The 19,389-nt window shown below is 38.0% G+C and overlaps 1 protein-coding gene across 1 annotated transcript in view; it reads right to left on the bottom strand.

Moving 5' to 3' along the window:
• TRPM1 (transient receptor potential cation channel subfamily M member 1) overlaps nt 1-18,626 on the bottom strand; it is a 95,061-nt gene extending 76,435 nt beyond the window's left edge. Inside the window, exons 1-3 of the mRNA XM_019472357.1 lie at nt 18,621-18,626; nt 17,758-17,834; nt 11,475-11,601 (exon numbers count right to left, since the gene is read on the bottom strand). Of these exons, the coding sequence (XP_019327902.1) occupies nt 11,475-11,601; nt 17,758-17,834; nt 18,621-18,626 (210 nt within the window). The remainder of the gene's footprint in view (nt 1-11,474; nt 11,602-17,757; nt 17,835-18,620) is intronic.
• Nucleotides 18,627-19,389: the final 763 nt, after the last annotated feature.

Raw genomic sequence — 19,389 nt, 5'->3', positions numbered from 1 at the left:
TCATATTTCCGAAGGCCCAAACAGATCAGGACCCATATACACTTAAGGCTAAATCTCCATTCAGAACCCGCCTCAGCTGCTCACATGCCTCAGTAGTCAAGCAGATAACAAGAGGCAAGACAAAGTGCCGAGAAGCAGAGATAAGGCATTCTGGGCCATGGGGATCATCGTTGTGGTTGTGTGTGTGTGTGTGTGTGTGGAAACCGAAACCAAAAAATACCTTTAGATGAGATTAGTGTGGTATAGAGCCTGGCTGCCCCGGGTCCTACAAGGATCCTCCTTCTCCCAGCCTTTTGGTTTACCAGAAGGAGATCTACATGCAGCAACTAGTTAATAGCAGAGCTACTGTTAAAACAGAATAAAAAGTAGAATTACTTGGTGCCAAGGTCCTTCTGAGAAGGTGGAGGCATTTCTCTGGTAAGTCAACTATTCTGAAGACAGAAGGCTGATACAACAGTTTGGGATTCTCTAGGATGAAAGACACTGCTAAACAGCCACACTTCTTAGTGTTTGGTGAAGGTGTGTCATGTCACGTCAGTGTTTCAACACTCAGAGCTAGTAACTTAGGAAAACACACTGACTTTTCACCTTTTAAGCCCTCGGTTCAAACCTAGGCCTGACAAATACCAACAAAAACATGTCTGATGCACTTCTGGGAATGAGAAGAATAAAGGAAGGCGCAACAAAATTGTGAAGTGAAATTAGAACCAAATACCAAAACAGGTACAAAATTCAACAGTAAAATTAAAAGATTCTCAACTTGGGATACTAAGTATCAGGTTAAAGAAATCTTACCCAAACATAAAAGACTCTTTTCCAAAACTAATGAGCTCAAGCTGGCTTCCATGCTTTCATACCACTTGCAGCTAAGCTGTAGAACTCCTTGGTGAAGGATGCTGTGGAGACTAAAAGGCAACAACATAATTTCACATAAAACCCCTCCAATATTACCTCTGGTCCAGACAATCCCTACCTTAAGTATTACTGCACAGGAACAAACTCTGAGGGACAATAATTACATCTTCCCCCTCTTCCTACAGCACTCCCTAGACTGTGCTGTTACAGCACTGGGCAACAGAGATTTCTGGTCTGACCCAGTACAGCTGCTCTTATATTCTCATGCCTTACCTCTGAATTTAATAGGACATTAAATGGAAAAAGCTTGTCAGCTCATGAGCAGTATGCCTGATTCCCACCCGGATTTTAGATCTTCAGTTTTATGAGCAAATTCATCTCCATAATTGAAAAATATTTAGGGGACTCAAACTTCAATAAACCTAGGTAAATTATTAAGTGATTAAGATGTAATTTCAAAACAGCACACCCTGGGCTATGAGCATTGATTCAGCTAATCACATGCTGATTAAATCTTTTAAAAAGCTTTGGAATTTACCCTTTGCTCTTCAGTTCCAAACTGACCAAGATTTCGCTTTTGTAAAAACATAATATAAAAATCACTACCAACAATGCAGAACTGGACGAAGATACTTACTACTTAATGTGAACATCAAGACAAAAACCTAATGCATTCCTCTTTAATGTCTGTAAAACACATTAATAAATGAACATAGAAGTTAATGATTTACTGCTGAATTGTATTAGGAATAGTCTTGGGTACTGTGTAGCAGAAGCAAGAGAGGATGAACCCCTGAACAATTTATTTCTCCTTTTTTGTGACAGATTTGTAATACATGACCTGCAACAGAAAAATTGGGAAGGAGAGAAATTAAAGTCAACTAGGAACTCTGGAAATAAAAAAGGAAAAACATTTCAATGTCTATTCTGTTAAAAAAATTACAAACAGTACATTTAGTAGAGCTTAGTAACCACTTCTTGCTTTCCACTGGTAGAGGTTTAAGCTATTCAGCTATTAATCACATGAAAGTAGATATTAAGGAATATTAATCCATACCAGCTGTTACATCTTTTACTGTGCTATTATTAGAGATTAATCTTTATAGAACAAGGCTGCCTTTTCATGTTATTTCCAAGAGGACATCATACAAGCTGATACTCTTTTAAAACACATCTTCATAAAGGGGTTGAAGAAAGCAGGAAATAACGACTACATGGTGAAATTACATTCAACTTCATCCTTCAAATCTAAGGCGCTTATGTTTAGAAGAGACATTGTCACTGTAATCAGTTGATTAGTTAATTTTTATTGTGACTGTAAAAAATTGCTTTTATAGCTTGCTATTTACATCAAAAGAAAAAGGATATTCTCTTAGTGATACTGAATGTTCTCTTATGGAAAGTTCAAGGCCATGTAATTTCCTATCTTCAGTAGGAGGGAATGAATCCAGTTAAAAACATCTAATATGATCTAGTTGATGGAGCCTTAATGAGGAATATTTAGGATTGTAACAGAATTTTAAGAAAACAGAATCAACACTGTGAGCATATTATTTTCTAATAAAGTATAAAAGCCCTGTTAGGTGAGCCAGGTTTTTAGAGCAGCAATTGCTTTTACTGTTGGATACACTTCACAGACGACTGCATCTGCAGACTCTAGAGAAACTCCTATCGGATCACATGTTGGTAGAATGCTATTAAAATCACAAAAAGTATCACACTGTTCTGAAAAAGTAAAATTACTGGCAGAAAAGGCCAGCATTATTCATTAAAGATTATGAGATTACCATTAAAAATAAGCTTCTAAGCAGTTTCTTGAGTTTTGGATGAGACTGCACTAGGGAAATCAGTTGTCATAGTTACAGAAAATCTACATTCTCTATACCTGCAGTCTCCTCATTTTGTTAAATGCAAGATTCTTCTCTAATTACGTTGCAATTATTCATCAGGGTACCTTTGTTTTTGACTCATTTGGACTTTAGTTTGATCTTACAGATTACATGTGTATTAGTTTTATAGCACAGCCTAAATGGTGAGGAAGAAGCTCTTTAGTCTGGGGTTGTATGATTCACTGTTCTCCCACTCTTCCTTGCAATTTGCACAGTATCTCCTCAGCAGCCACTGCCCTTTCACTGTCCCCCACATTTGCAAAAGTCCTTCAGTAGCCCCCTTTTCTCAGTCTGCCCGTATTCTGTCTGGGCAACCTGACCTGCTTCAGCTGGTCAGCTGCTCCCTCAGCAGCACTGCCTGAACCTGCCTCTATCTTTGACACTCTGGCATGACAACTGCCTTTCACAGTCTCTGCTACCTGTCTTTAATCCTCTCCACCCTCATCTTCATCTGCTGATGAACCAGATGAAATCATAAGAGATAAAATATGAGAACAATCAACCATTTTTACAGTAATGTGGAGTCAGACAGTTTAGCCAGTTTTATAACAGATATGAATCTATGTAAACCCCTTCCATTCAGCCTTTATACACCTCTGCCACCCAGCTGTGAAAGGCTGTTGCAGCGAATCCTTGAGCTATATACATCGTGAATGTACTTTAATGATCCTCAATTACATTTCTCTTTATTTTATGTATTAGTGAATGACTTTGAAAAACATCAGTTCATCTCTTCTTGGGTAATTAAAATCTATTTAGAATTTTGGACAGTATTTACTCAACTTTCCTGAAAACTTGGAAAAGCTATAAAAACAGGAGTAAAATGTGCCCTTGTACCTTCTCAACATGGGGAAGTTTGCTGTTTTGCAAGCTGCATTCTAGGAATGACTGGCTTTCTTCTCTTTACTCTTTGCTGATGTTTGTCGATTTTCCCTTTCACTGCTTGTCTGCCTCACGGATTTTGACACTTCATTTCCAGTCCTTTGGATAGCCAAGGTTTGGCTTATTTTCCATTTTTCAAAGTGAGTATCGTTATTGCAGGCATCTACACCAAGAGAAAACTGATGTCTGGCAACCCTGAGGAGGGTTTGCATGAGCAATTCCTACATCACAGATTAGTTAACTGGAGGCTTGAAGGGCGGATATATGATCAGGGAAACACTAAATCAGTTTTCTGAAAAAAAGAAAAATTCATTTTAACCAGCACCAGCTTTTTCTAACTTTTCCATCAGTGTAGATCGCCGAAGTTACACTAGAGATTGGGGCCCACATACAACAGAAAACTATTTCTGTGAAGTGGACAAGATACGTAACAGAAAGGGAAGCAGAGGGAAAGTGAGCTGCCCAAATTCACAAAGTAGGGTGGATGGCACAGCTAGTAACAAAACTGTGAAGTTAAACTGCTGATCCAGTCCACCACATTGCCTATGAATGGTTCTGCTTAAATGCTTTCTGACTCTTCCTTTACTCTGCCACCTATGTTTTTCACCTAATTTTTAAGGACTGACTAAATTAAAAGGATCTTCATCGCTTGTGGTAGATTCTACAAATACAGAGTCTGAAATTAAAAAGCACCAGAAAGGTTCTATTCATTAAGGCAGTAGTTGATTGTTCAAACTTAAGAGTGGAAAGCATTAAATACCCCAATCTATATCCTTCATTGCAAGATCAACTAACCTACTATCACTGCGCAAGACATGAACTAATACCGCTTTCCAGCAAAATTGTTTTTCCTTTGTTTATCCACACTTGTGTTTTCTAAGCAAAACAAAGGGGCAACCTTTTGGAGCATGGTACCACTTAGAGTCACATTCTGTATGTCTCCTGCTACTGTAAAATCCTCATCAGCCTCAGAAGCACTCTTATACGACTACTTGTTGCTCTCTATGTTTGAAAGTCAGAGAGAGCTTTGCAGTATCCGTGAGCATTTGCTTCAAGTTTTTAACAGGTAGCCACACTTGACAGATTCCATCTATAAAACTATATTCAAAGTGAAAATTGCTCAAGGCTTTCTGCTCTGATTTTTTCCCTTCTCAGAACTGCATAAAGCTTGTTTGCAGACCTTCAATGGAGAGATGCTGGTGAGCAAGAACTGGCCAGAGGTGTAGCATGAACCAAGCGTCTGTGGCAGGTTTTTTTGAATGAGACTAGGAGTAATTTGTGTTGGGAAACAGGCAGTGAAGCACAGTTATGAAAGACATAGATGCATGTGAATCCTACAGTCGCCAGGAGTGAATATGAACAGCTGGACAGAATAGCACCAAATTGCTGAAAAGTAAAAAACATTATTCCATACTTCACAAGGCGATTCTGACATTCAGTACGACATGAGTTCAGGGGAAGGATTTTGTTCTCTCCATGTCTGCTGCAGTGCCACTCATGGTTTCATTACTATCACGGGCCCAAGTCAAGCATTAGGGAACATTTCAAATATATCATCCCTTAAAACTGAAGGCTCTGTTCACGTGCAATATGAAAAAGGAGAGTTCTCCTGCTGTTCCCTTTGTCAGCTTCATCTTTTTCTAACACTACAGAATCTTGGTACTAAATCCATGCTTTCACTGAAATGGTTAGCACAAGAGAGTCCAGAAATGCTTCCTATTACCCCTGCAATTACAAGCTGCAAACCTGCATTGGCTCAGCAATTTTATCTAGATGAAACCCCTCTCTTCTTCTGGCCCTAGACTCCTGTAATAGGTTATTAAGATGCTGCATTTCAGAGTAGCACCTCTGTATACATAATTTGTATGCTGTTCAAATTTATAAAGGGGATGAAAGGTGTTAGATATGTACATGTTTGTTATGTGCTGGACACCAGGGCAAGCCTACCATGATACTTGCAACTCATAATACATGTACTTCTCCTGCTGGACAGTCTGCACTTGCTGTAAATTGTGGGGTTTACACAGTATTTGCCCAGACATACAGAAGTTCTATGAAATATATGCATGTTCCTTATCAGTAACAGCTATCATCAGTTTTAAAAGTTTGCCAAACATTTGGGCTCAAACACAGTAAGAATGTCAAAAAGCCCCCACAAAACTCATGACATTCTCATTGCTGGAAGCCATCGTGACATAGCAGTTGTACATAGGCAGCGTTTTGGTTAGAGGTACATGAGGCTTTAACAGCTATACAGTGCCAGAAGTCTTGTCTCCGATTCCATGCTGACACCCTATCTTGAACAGTTAGCTTCCATGCCTTTGTGGTAACTTTTCCTTCATGCTACAGATCACATATTACTCACCGTATGCACACACCATCTGCTCCTGTTGGACGTCTACAGTGTATTGACTTGTAAAGAAGGGGCTTAGTGCAATGCTGCATGCCTAGCTATGCTGGGTGACTCATACCTGCAGAATATAGACTCAACCCCTTATGAACAATTCCTGACAACAAAGAGATTCCTAAAAGCCATACCTTACAATGTCTGTCTTGAGAAGAAACTTACAGGATGTCAAGAAAAATGTCATGGACATACCAAGGAGAACCATTTAGTTCTACATTTCAAATTGGATAAATCCTCTACTATACTGATATTCTTTCTTTGGATGGTGTGTCACAGCAAAACAAAAGCCTTATAATTCATTTGGCCAATTGTACATCCTGCTTAGGTGGTTAAAGGATTTATTTCCAATTCCTATTCAGATCAGCTGGTACTGTCTAACACATACTCTATTACGGACTGTTTTTCACAATGCTCTTATCCAGTTTGTTGAAGGACATTAAGATACCAAATCAACACTAAACTGATTCAGTGTTGATTCAGCAAGGCAGTTCAGTAAAAGAGCCACTAGAATGCTCTTTGTAAAACAGCACACACAAGTAGAAAAGATTTGTCAAAATTGGACAAATTTATATACTCAACTACAACATTTTTCAGTATCTTTTAAGAACATAGCTACAGTACTGATTCTGCTGTAATAGTCATGGATTATTCTAATTTGACATTCCCTTCTTTCATTAAACAGAAGAGTACAGTCTGTGCTGCTGTCTCTAAGTTTGGGAGTCTGTACCAGAGATCACATGCTGCTAAGTACAGTTTTTGTTTGTTTGAAAAGGGGCAAGTGATAACCTGTTGGCCTATTCTCCAGACACAAGTCTGCCTCTATTTTTCTTTAGAGCCATGAAAGTCTACCTGTCTGTGATTTCAGTTTGATTATTGCCCTGATATTTTTTGAGCATTAAGGAAGATACAGAACCTGCTCTGCTGTACTTAGAGAGAAATAAATTATTATAACTAAGTTATTTTCTCACTTCCATCACTCAACTGACTCCCCAAACTGCAAAAAACACAGCAGTGTTATCTCTCGTGCCACTGAGACAATGGCCAAAATGTTTGCACTAAGAGAATTTCTTAATCACAGCAGAAATTTCAGAAAGAAAAAAAAGATGATATTTGAAACTCTCAAAAGGAATGTGTATGAAAATTATTTCACTGTTACCAAGTGATCTATCTAATCTTAACGGTAATATTAACCAGTTGCAGATAACTGTTCCAAATAAATCCATGAGCTAATCTTTTATAAACCATCAAAAGGTATGGTAATTTGAAGGAAATCACAGCGTCTTGACAAATAGTTTAGGAGCAGGAAGTAAATTAATCCAGTCAATCTTTTTTTTCCTGTTCGAAGTTTAATATTACCATAAGCAAGCACACAAAGCATACAATTTAAGATTAACAACTGCAACTAACTTCAAGGGATTTTATACTAATTTTCAAGCTTCATTAACAAATGGTAAGACAGATCAAAACAGTGACTTAGAGGGAAGACATTTTTCTGTCCAAAAGATAAATTCTCTCTGATCTAAGAGAATGTATTCATCCTTTCCCGTCTTTTTTCTGGTTTGTCTGGTTATTTACAAAACACAGGACAAGTTATTTGCCTTAGTCTGAAGGTCTAATAATCTTTCCACCTCTGTAATCCATGAAGGCTTTTCTAATGAATCACTGGGTAATACTGTACTACCTTAAAAATAAGATTAAAAAGATCCATTATACTTTCTATAGTAGTGCTGTTGAGATTTTCAAAGTTGTCTAATGTATTTAAATAAAATATTCTTTACAATATTTTTTTAATATTCTAAAAAAAATTTTTTTTCTAGACATTACTGTTATTTCCTGCACCATATTTGATAGCCAGGAAGAAGACAGTGATGTGAGCAATAAAGCAATTAAAAATATATTAGTGTCTCTATAAAAGTTTAAATCTGAGTGTCTGGAAGGCTTGTACTGAGCATATCCTTATACAGATAACCTTAAAAATAATATTAAAAAGATCCATTATACTTTCTATAGTAGTGCTGTTGAGATTTTCAAAGTTGTCTAATGTATTTAAATAAAATATTCTTTACAATATTTTTTTAATATTCTAAAAAAAATTTTTTTTCTAGACATTACTGTTATTTCCTGCACCATATTTGATAGCCAGGAAGAAGACAGTGATGTGAGCAATAAAGCAATTAAAAATATATTAATGTCTCTATAAAAGTTTAAATCTGAGTGTCTGGAAGGCTTGTACTGAGCATATCCTTATACAGATAATCGCAGAGAATTTACAAGCATGGAAGAAATATAGGCAAACAGAAATAACATGTAGAGAAAAGCTGTTTCAATAAAATGGTTTTCTCTTCAGAGGAACAGAAAATCAGTCATAGTAAGTACATCTTAAAGACATTTAGATCAAGTCAATGGGGATAGTAAGCAGAGATGAAAGCATTGTTTAGTACTACAAAAGTAATTTGAAGTAATTCCCATTAGTGGGAATGACAGACCAGTGATGTACATCCAGATAAGCTGCTTCCTTTTTTAATAAACTGAGATGTTTACAAGAAACAAAACCAAAACACAGATGTAAGTGCGCACACACACAAGCATACTCCTTTTCTTAAACACTACAGGTTTCACATTTCATTGACAGCATTCTCTGTTGAGGTAGAGAATAACGCCTTTAACTGCAGAGCAGGTAGCAACAGGTGTTTTTGTAAAACTGCTCAAGAAGTAAAATGTCATCTTCGTCTGGAGCACTGCTGTCAAAATCAGGGGAATACATGGGAAAGCTAAGCAGAGTAGAGAGCTGAGTAGAGATACTTGACCATTTTAATTACTCTTGCTATTCAGCACTACTGCAGTAAAAATTGGGAGTCAAAATCATGGACCAGGACCACACACTGTTACACATTCCTCAGAAAAAGGTCCGTGAGGGTGGTAAAAGGGAAAAAGGAGTAGAGCGGTAGGTGAAATTTTCATTATAAATCTCCATGCTTAGGTACATCACATGGCTTTAACCATTTCCTGCCTAGGTTTTCCAGATGTATCCCAAAGCACTACACCCCTACAAAACAAACATATTCAAGCCTAGTTTCAATCCCTGTTTTCAGCTGTTAGCATTAGCAAAAGCTTACACTCAATACAGAACATTCTCAAGCACAACAGTGCCCAGATTTCCTGCCTCGAGATGTGCTGTCTCCCAGAGACGATCACTTCCACTTGCCTGTATGCTGACAGCGTGCTATTAACCTCAAAGAGCCAAACAATATAATTTCTCAGCAGAAGTAACACTCCCAGCCTACTACATAAGACTAAAAATCTATTTTTTTTAATCAACTCTAGAAATAATATTTTTCTCATGGAAGCTAAAGTTTTTATTCCCAAAATGAACATTAAAGCAAATAAACACCAAAAGAATTAGGAAGACTAAAACAAGCAAGCCATGAAGGGAATTTACAGCTTTTTAAAAGCAACATTTTTTTATAATCAGAAGTCGAACCTTGTTAAGAAAAACAAAATCTGTGCTGTCTTCCTTCTACCTTCACTTGACCAGTCTTTCCTATGGGATTAGTGGGACAAGATTAAACAATTTTTATCTGGGTATTTTACTCTGACTTTATTCCATTCAGGTAGTAAAATTCTGTATGCTTTGCAGTATCAAGATAGGCTTGGGAGGTTCAAAGTAGGCTTGGGGACATTAAAAAAAAAAAAGAAAAAAAAAGCTGACTGCACCTGGGACACTATGCCTGCATTATGGATTTACTATTCCAATTTGTCACGTTTAAGTGAGCCTAGATATATAAAAAAACATTTTAAAGGGGAAATCCTTCTCTTTAATTTCCTTTATCATTGTTTCTCTGTATTATTCAATAAATAAAGTTAATACTACCAGCCTATGAAACTACTGCTTATCTTTGAAAACTCATTTGGTTGGCAAAGCAAGCAATATACAGTTGTTCACGAAACAGAAGTGTCTTGGAGGACAGCCTGATTTTTCACACTATTTGGACACAGCCATATGGCACCTAAGAAGCAATCGTGCAAGTAATGGGAAAAGTTACACGAAGTGACACTGTTGCTAAGTATTAGCTGACATTTCAATATGCCACTTTGCTTTGCATCTATCAAAGGAGGAAAAACTGAACCCACTGCAAATGCTTTAGAGCCTTCCGTTTTTCTTCTAAGTGTTTAGGCTTGGCCCTGGTGACAAGGACATTACAGCTGAAGTATTCTTTTTTTTTTTTTTTTGTTCCACCTAGCACTCAATGTCTGTAATAGGGCCTGTAATATGGGCATTCCATGCAACTTGACAATCTCTTTAGCAGGGAAAAGGGCCAGGGTCCCCAGTTAGTACATAAAAAACATCACTGTAAATTACTTTATCCCTAGATAGTGCTTGCAGTTCACCTGGTGATGACCCATGACCATCGATCTCTGCTGAAGAAGTCCCCCAAACCTAGACATATTCTTTCTTGCATTCACAGGTGACCATGACTGATATTTCACATTATATAGAACAATCTTTTTTAAGAAGGAAACATTTTAATACATACTTAGTTGCCTGTGTGTCAATGACTAATTTCCTCCAAGATGCTGCCAGACATTTTTCTCTCAGTTATGTTCCTTCAGACTTCCTTTCATCCCTTTAATTAGAATCTGACTCTAACATTGTGACAATCAGCAGAAATTAGAGGTAAGAGGGTTGGAAGAGAAGACAAAAACCATTTCTCATTATTTGAACGGAGTCAGTTTGGAAAAGGTCAGTTGAGCTGGAATCTAAGTAATCCTGAGCTGAAGTTAGTCTCTATTTGTTCCAAATGAATCTATCAATCCATGGACAAAAGATGTATTTAAATTCCCTTCACAGCTGAAAAACGAATTAAGAAACAAATTCTTAATATTCATCTACAACATGCAAGTTTATGACAACAGTGAACTTATACATTATAAAGCAATCACCTCATATTTTCTTTCTCCCTCATCTTTTTCAGTCATATGCTGCACAGCACACGATCTAACCACAAACTGTATTTCTCATAGAATCTGTCTGCCGTAGATGTTCAGTGAATCACATCAAAATCCTTTATACATCCTATCAGTCTTCTCATCGATTGCATCTAAATTTGGCATGAACACTAAGTATCAATAGTCATCAAAATATGATTTTGACTATGGATAGGAATAATTACAGGCTAGCCCTGTTTGGTGATATTTAACTCAAAGATCCTTAAGACAGTGCGCTTGTGAAATAACTCCCATAACAGGAGTAAGATTCATTGCCAGAACCAGTGCAATGAACATGACTGATACCTCTGAGACTTAAAAGAGCACAGAGGGAGAGAGAATTGTTCTCATTTAGAACGGTACCAGCTATTTAAAAAAAGAAAAAAGGCAGGGGGGCAAACAGTGTCTCCAGCTGTTTCCCTCAGATTGTATTATTTGGGTAATTGCAGACTTACCTTTTGTGATCCAGATGCTGAGCCCTTAAATGAAGTGCGTTTGAAGGAGCCACTCATCCTCCGTAAGGAACCAGTGAACTTTCCTCTTCCTTTCTTAATCCCCTGGCCCTTACCCTCCATAAGGGACCTAGTACCCCAGCACCAAAGAAAACTCTGATTTTAGTCATGTAATCTGAGCAGTTTTTTTCCTGAAGCCAACAATCATTAAGTTACAGCTTAAATAAAAAGAGAGACAGATGCATAAAACAAAATCAAAGCCAAATAATGAGACTCCTGTTCTGATATGCACCCTGTCACAAGTGTTACCAGCCAGCTAGACAAGTCAAAAACAAGGCAATACACTGATACAAACTGCTGTCCCCCTCCCTCTTCTCTACTGACTCTATAATCAGGCTTAATGCACGCAGCTTCTGCAAGCTATGGTTTTTAATGGACAGAGATTTAATAAATGGTGATTGAAGGTAAATCTACTTTAGAAGCAGCAGCCCGAAAGGTTTTTATTCGTGCAAAGCACAGGGCAGTCAGATGGAAATTATTTTGGTATCAGTAGAAAGGCACATGAAAAGAGCAGATGGTCCTCAGCAGACTATGGGTTAGAGGCCTGGTGGAATTCTAAAGGATAACTGCTGATGGCAAGTGTGCCTACAGCACGTCTCGGGACGAGAGAGACAAGGTTTTAAAAGCAAACAACCCATAAGATCACAAGTTAGATTCTAATTAATTAGGGAATATAGGTTGTGGCAAATAAGGTGTGCTGTGTATTATCTTCATGAATTCTTGTTAGTATCTCAATTCATATATTTTGTACTATTCTGCCTAAATATGCAGACTGAAAGCAAAAGAAGGCAGTTAGGAGAGAATAAACAAGAAATGAAGAAGAGACAAGGTGCTTTAAAAGAACAACAAAATTATTATTGACTAGGAAATACCTAGTTGGCTCCAGAAGACTCGCCTTCTCAGACGTGAGCCAGGAGTCTGTTAGAGAGCCTGGTTTAGAAAAGAAGATGGATGAGAGCACAGAGAAACTAGAGATACGTTTCAGAAATATACACAGGGACTGCTGATTTGTAACTGTGAGGTAAGTCAAAAACACCACTAATTTACAGGATTTAGTTATACAGTCATACTTTTTATTTATTAACTTATTTACTTTTTTTTAGGTTCACCCCTTTGTCCCTCAGTAAAGATGGAGTGGGTGCCTGCTTGCAGCTGGTTAGAGGAGGCACAGAAAATTGTGTTGAAAACCTAAAACAAAACAAAAGTGGAATAGGCTGATAGACCAAGATGCATCAATTTTGTTGTTCTGGTCAGCACAGCCACAAGCAAGAAAATGAAACTTTCCAGGCTGGCAAGGATAAGTAGCTGACAACTTACGACATACTTAAAGTTGTGTTGGGAAATGGGAGAGTAAAAGTTCCATGCTCTGTAGGAGAATCACTTCTATTGTATTAGTGCAAACAGTTTGTGGGATCAGGTTAATAGAATGTAGAGAGGAGGGTGTGGACACTGAAGGGTCACAAAAGAGGTCTTCCTTTCTAACCGTTCATTAAACCAAGGCAAAGCCAAGGAAGGCAAAATTAGCATTTTTGACAAGACTTTTGACAGCAGCTGTTTTATGATGTTTTAAGATATGGCTTGGCTTAAGTGAACAAGGCTGAGGTAGAAGCTGGCAAATGGAATATAAAAATCTGGCAAGGACACTAAGCTGATAGAGCATGGACAGAATAATCTTAAAGGGAGCTGTGATCAGACAAGCTACTTCGTAAAGTAGTGCCTCATAAATTCCATGTACATCTGCTCTCCAAAAGGGTCTCTCCATTATATGTGGTCAGTTAGCAGCAAAACATTGCAATAACTGCATGGCCTTCTGTACTGTATCATTGAGTTAGTTGCAGAAGATAAAACATCTGGGTCAAAAACTACCCCGTAGTGAGTTTAACTGTTGTGATCTTTGAAACAAAACAAATTACTTCTATTTATACCAGAACTTGATTTGCCCAGTCCTGCCTTTTTCATCTATAAAAGTCATTGCTACACTCTGAGACATATTCTCAAATGGTCGTAGCTATTACAGCAGCCACTTCTATCAACACTGACAGATTTAATGAGCTGAGAATATGTCCTCCTGATCTAGCATCTTATTTGATAATTATGAACAAAGCTGAAAGACATTCAGATAATAGCATATGCTGAACATTTTTGTTTTATATTGTAGTTTAAACAAATCCAACAGGAATGCTGTCAAGGAACAAAAAAAAATATTCAAGGCTCCTTTGCACGGTTCCTCTTCCTCAGCCACAACATGCATCTGAATGCAATGAATGAAACAGAGGTGCATCCTAGTCGCTATTTGTGATGTCACCTCACAAAGAGGCATCGTGATATGACAGCGCAATTCCCTGAAGTGATGTTGGGCTGCATTGCTCAGAAGGGATGACTATTTTGGTAAAGGACAAAAATGGGGACATGCTTTTCAGAAAGCAGAAATACAGAATACAAATCTGTTCTCCAGGACACAATGTAGAATGTGAATAAGGAATTCATTACCTCGGTCCTTTTGGATCTGTGGTTCTAAGACTTTTGTCTGAGCTCCCTGTAACTGTTTTTGGTATATTTTAAGGACCACACTGGATTTTCACAAGTCATCAGTACCCAGAAGATGTTCGCATCCAAGAGCCGGATGAAAACCTTCCAGCAATCAATGCAACAGAAGCTGCTGAATACTAACCCCAGTTGAAAAATCAGGCAATTAGGTTCTGCTGATGTTCTTGTCCCCACTGTGTTTTATATAACACTTCATGGGCTGTTTCCACTATACTAGGGGAATAGAAACATGCACCATGCTGGCACTTTCAACAGCTCCGTGATTTAGAAGCACAAGTTTAATTGATTTTCCAAAAGAGCTTGTGGTTTTAGGACTGCAGTCTCATATTAGGAAACCTTTTAAACAAACATTGTTACTGAAGGTTCCTGTCTCACTTTGGAGTTTTCTACTTCATCAGTTGAGCTGATTCAATGGTTTGTGTGGTCTATATCAGATCTGTGTCACCATCTGGTTTAAATCAGCACTGGGGGAGGAAAGGATAGTAATCTCTTGCAACAGGATGCGGTTGCATCCTGTTGTACTCATCCCTTCTGAATGAGTATCTGACACAGTACGGAAACAAAAGACCCTTAAACTGGTTCTGAAAGTGAACAATCCATGACATGAAAGGACACATCTGTCCATCACCCTCCGTGTTTTGCAATAAAATCAAATTGGTCAAACTTAGATTATGAAAAACCCAAGAGCACACATCCCCATAAAAGAGCAAGTGGAGCGCAGGCACACTCCAATTGCAAAATCACCTTCAAGGTCCTTGACAGCCTGCTCCCTGGAAAGAGTAGGATCAAAGTACACAAAGTACACAGAAGTAACATACTATGTAAGACATAAGTACATATATATCCTATAGATACCACACCATGGAAATTTAACATCTGCAGTCATGGAAAGATCCATGGCTCAAAGGTCCTATCACAATGTGTTTTTAAAAAAGTGAATAGTTTGGTTAAAGATAGCTGTAGTTGTTTCAGCCTATAGAAAATCTAAAATGGACTAAATTCTCTTACTGTTTGTGGTCAGAGCTATTCTATGACATCACATCAGAGATGTCTGATGTCAGTTTAAAAAAAAAAAAAAGTGATAGATTTAAAGCTTTGATCTATAGTCCACCATGTCAGCTGAAATGTTTCCACTCACTTTGGTAGTCAAACTAAATATGGAAAGCAGTAGTGCATAATCCGATGAACGTTATTTACATGGACAGACAGGGGTAAGATAGGCTTATACCTGTATAAAGACGTAAATGTAAAAGGCATGTAGAATTAGGCCTTCCTTCACTTTGCATTTAATATGAGTATTAAACTAAACATGAGTTTCTTTCACAGACAATGGATTATAAAACAAAAACTAAAAGCAATTTTTCTTTTCTTTTAATGGGATGTCTTAAAAGAATATTTTCTGTAAAACAAGTATGTTGGTGTCCTTTGACATTTCTGATACAATAAGAAAATTTAAACAGTCATGTGTTTAACTAAAAAACCCCCTACATTCCATTAAGGGTATTAATTAATTAGGCTAAGACCAGGAGCTGCTGGTATTGTGCTCAGTGCTGCATAAATGCTTTTCCAAAAAGGCTTATTCCAAGGTAGTCATAATTAGTTATGTTGTACTTGCTACCAAAACATCTAGACACGTGTCCCCACGAGCAAATCCATCTTCCACTTCAACAAGAATTTTCCTGCATAAGGACATGAGCATACGCCAGGATTGTCTGAAATCACTATGGTGCTGCAAAATATTATCATTTTGAAGTCTTTCAACTCTTCAGAAACCCACCTATTATTCTTACTGGCAGGATAAACCTGCTACTCTCCCAAACTGAAAACAAATGGAAATGTCAAAATTACTCTTCAAGATGATTTAATCCTGTTAATCCATTTATGTACTCTCTACTAGTTGACTAGCTTCAGAGAGCCAGTTCAGTTATTGAACATATTTTTACTTTTCAAAAACTCAGCCTCTTCCAAACTGTTTTTCTCTCATTGTAGTACATATAAAAACCTGCAGGAAATCAGACTAACATCTCATAGTTGTGCACAATAACCTCCAAAGCAGATGATGGAGAGCCCATCTGAAATGAGCTGGAGCAGAATGAAACTGGATAACATTTGATAGTCAAGGTAAAGGAAAGGAGCAACAAGTTTCCTGACTACTGGGGAAGTGCTTTGCTTTCCAAATCAGACAATTTTGCAGCAGTACATTCACTTTTGAAAGAACAACATGAAACCAAAACTGTAAGTACAAACGCTCCTCATTCTGGAGCGTTGCACACTTCAAACTGTAAAACCAAAGATATTTAACATTTGAAGAACTACTACTGTTTGGTTACACTGGCTTCTCAGTGGTCTGGTGACAGCATTGCACTTGCCTCTTCTCATTTCCTCACACTGAACATTCTCCAGCCTTCTCCACCCCCCACATCTAGACATTCAGATGCACTGCTCATGAATCTTGCAGATCACAGCAGCAGTACATTACTTTTATGTCATGAACAGAAAGCTATGAAACAACTGCTAGGTCTCATTATTAGCCAAAAGAAACAAAACACTCCAACACCACAGTCCGTTACAAAGTCTATTGCTTTTAGAAAAAAACCCACCACTTTCTTCCCTGAAGATTTTTACAGTTTTCTTCCCTCTGTTTACCAAGAACTAAAGAATTAGGTTTTAAATTTTTCCTTCTTGTTCTTTTGAGTGCTTCTCCATTTGTGCTACAAGTACTTTCAAATTTGTAACACTTAAAAACAAAGATAGGAAGGGATGGAGGAAGGAAAGGAGAATCTAATGACAATAAATACAGCATTTATCAACATAAATGCAGAACAGGCAGTGGTAACGCTCCATAGTGGGGTACAATAACTTAGTACCAAACTAGAGAGAAAAGTATTGAGGTCCAGAAGATCAGTCAGTCACTGCGGGATCAAAAATTACACAAACATCGAATAACTGGTTTTATGACAAGCTCTACTACAACTAGTGCCATTCAGCTTCCAAATCACTTTTTCTTTCTTTCCCTTTTAAACAAAAACTATCTTTGGACAGTTGATGACATTCGGTACAGATTAAAGAGCTGTTTTTACACATTATATTCAGGGCTATAAATTTTGGCCTTACTATTAACATAAATGAGATCTAAATGATAGGTAAGTTTACAGAGTTAGGAGGAGGAACAGAAATCAAACCAGCTTAACAAAAACTTCCAAAGCTCTATGTCCCTAAAGACAAGGGAAAAAAATACAAAAGTTTTACATTTTCAAGTTCTGAAGAAGCTTGAACACTTCATGAAATCATGATGTTTTTCCTTGGCAGTATGACAATTTTCCAGGCAAAGTGAATTACTTATTTGTAAAAAAAAGCTTTATAATTTTGCAATACAGAGCTTGACATCTTTCTTAGGTCTGAATAGCTGCAACTCAAATAATGAAGAGCATTTGGAGAATTTTACACCATTTTTACAGAACTCTATTTAAAACTTCCTGTGCACAACAAAACTGATAGTGGGAGCACCATGTCTTCAATTCCCTTTCACAGTTCACACTTCAGTTATATACTGCAGTAGGTAATTGTTTTATCTCAGTTATAGGTCTTAGCCATTACGTACTTCAACAGTTCTTGATTCTTTAGTTTCAATCCCTGAAATGAAGCGTTGACAGAATATTATTCAGTGCTGGTTACCTACCATGAGAATGAGCACACTGTAGGTCGCTGGGGACTGCTGTCTGCTGGGCGAAGAAAGTTGACTTCTTTTTCTGTAAACTACATATCCTCAAAGCAACGCTGTAGTAACCTAGGCAAAAGCATATTTGGATTAAAAATGAAAGAGTTCACACAACAAAACTCAGACAGCATGTAACTGGCAGGTGACATCTATAGGAAAAAAGTTCCATTTAGTTAATTCCACATTTTAAAAACTCAGAGGAAGACTGTAGGCCACTTTCTGGTACTTTTACTTCAGCATTGTCTGTTTATCCATTCCAAGAGTCTTTGTTATTTGGCAACTGTCTGTCCCCTCTCTCCTCCTCTTGCAAAAAAAAAAGCAGGTTTAAAGTGAAATTTAGCAGATCATGAGACATGTGGACAGAAGAGACAAGGTAAAGAAATAACCTCTGCTTGTGCCCGTGGGCCTGTAAATTAGCGCCTGTAGTTCAGGCACTAACTTCTAATAGTTCACGTATTAGAAACAGTCTGTACTGATCATATAAACAATAAAATGCATGCCAGTAATCTTATTTCCATAACCTGCCTAGGGAGTAGAACCTGCAGAAACCCACCAGGTCTCTTTGTCACCTCGCCCTCGGGGATAGACTCAGCTTCCCTATATTCGTAGAATCATAGAAAAAATTAAGTTGGAATGACTTTTGAAGCTCACCTAGTCTGACCCCCTGTTCAAAGGGGGTTCAGGGCTTTGTCCAGCTGAATGCTGAAAACCTCCGGGGACAGTGTTTCCAGTCCTCTGGGCAACCTGCTCTGGTACTTAAGCATTCCCCACTGTGAGAAATCTTTTCCTTATGTCCCTTTGGAATTTCCCTTGCTGCAACTTACAGCCATTGTTTCTTCCTTCTGCACCTGTGAGAAGAATCTGGCTCCATCCCCTCTGTTAACACTCCTTTACTTAGTGGAAGACTGCAACAAAATTCCTCCTTAGCCTTCTCCTCTCCAGGCTGAGCAAACCCAGCTCTTCTAGCCTATCTTTACATCAGGTGCTTCCATACCCTAATCATCCTGATGGCCCCCCACTGAGACATTTTTCAATCTCTCTCCTGTACTAAGGGGCTCCCAAAATGAAGACAGTACTCCAGATGCAATCTCATGAGTGCCAGACAGAGGGAATAAACATTTCCCTCTTCCTAATACAACACAATACACAGCCTTCATCACTATGAGGGCACACTGCTAACTCATCTTCAATTCGCTGTTCACCAGGATTCCAGGTCCTACTAATGCGTGGGCTTTGCATTTGCCTTAGTAAAATTTTATTAAGTTTGTGTTGGTCAATTCCTCCAGCTTGTTGGAGGAACGAACACACATACACACACACCCCCACCCACACACCCCTCCTTGGTATTGCTGCAAATTTCCTATGGGTGCACTCTTATCCCATTTTCCAGGACATTGAAGGTGTTACACTTATCGGCCCCTTCTGTACCACAGCATTATACCTCAAAGACATATTCAAACTGAAAATTAAAAATGAAAAAAAAAGTGTTCATCTCAGCAGTTCAGAATTACTGTGCTGAATAGAAGCACAGCAGGATAACCTGGAGTCTGAATTTGTGATGGGGGGCGTCTTAGATCCTGCTATCTTAATATT

Source organism: Aptenodytes forsteri, unplaced genomic scaffold, assembly GCF_000699145.1.
Source record: "Aptenodytes forsteri isolate BGI_AS27 unplaced genomic scaffold, ASM69914v1 Scaffold83, whole genome shotgun sequence".
In the NCBI taxonomy this organism is placed as follows: Eukaryota; Metazoa; Chordata; class Aves; order Sphenisciformes; family Spheniscidae; genus Aptenodytes; species Aptenodytes forsteri.
This window is presented reverse-complemented; position numbering and strand designations above follow the sequence as displayed.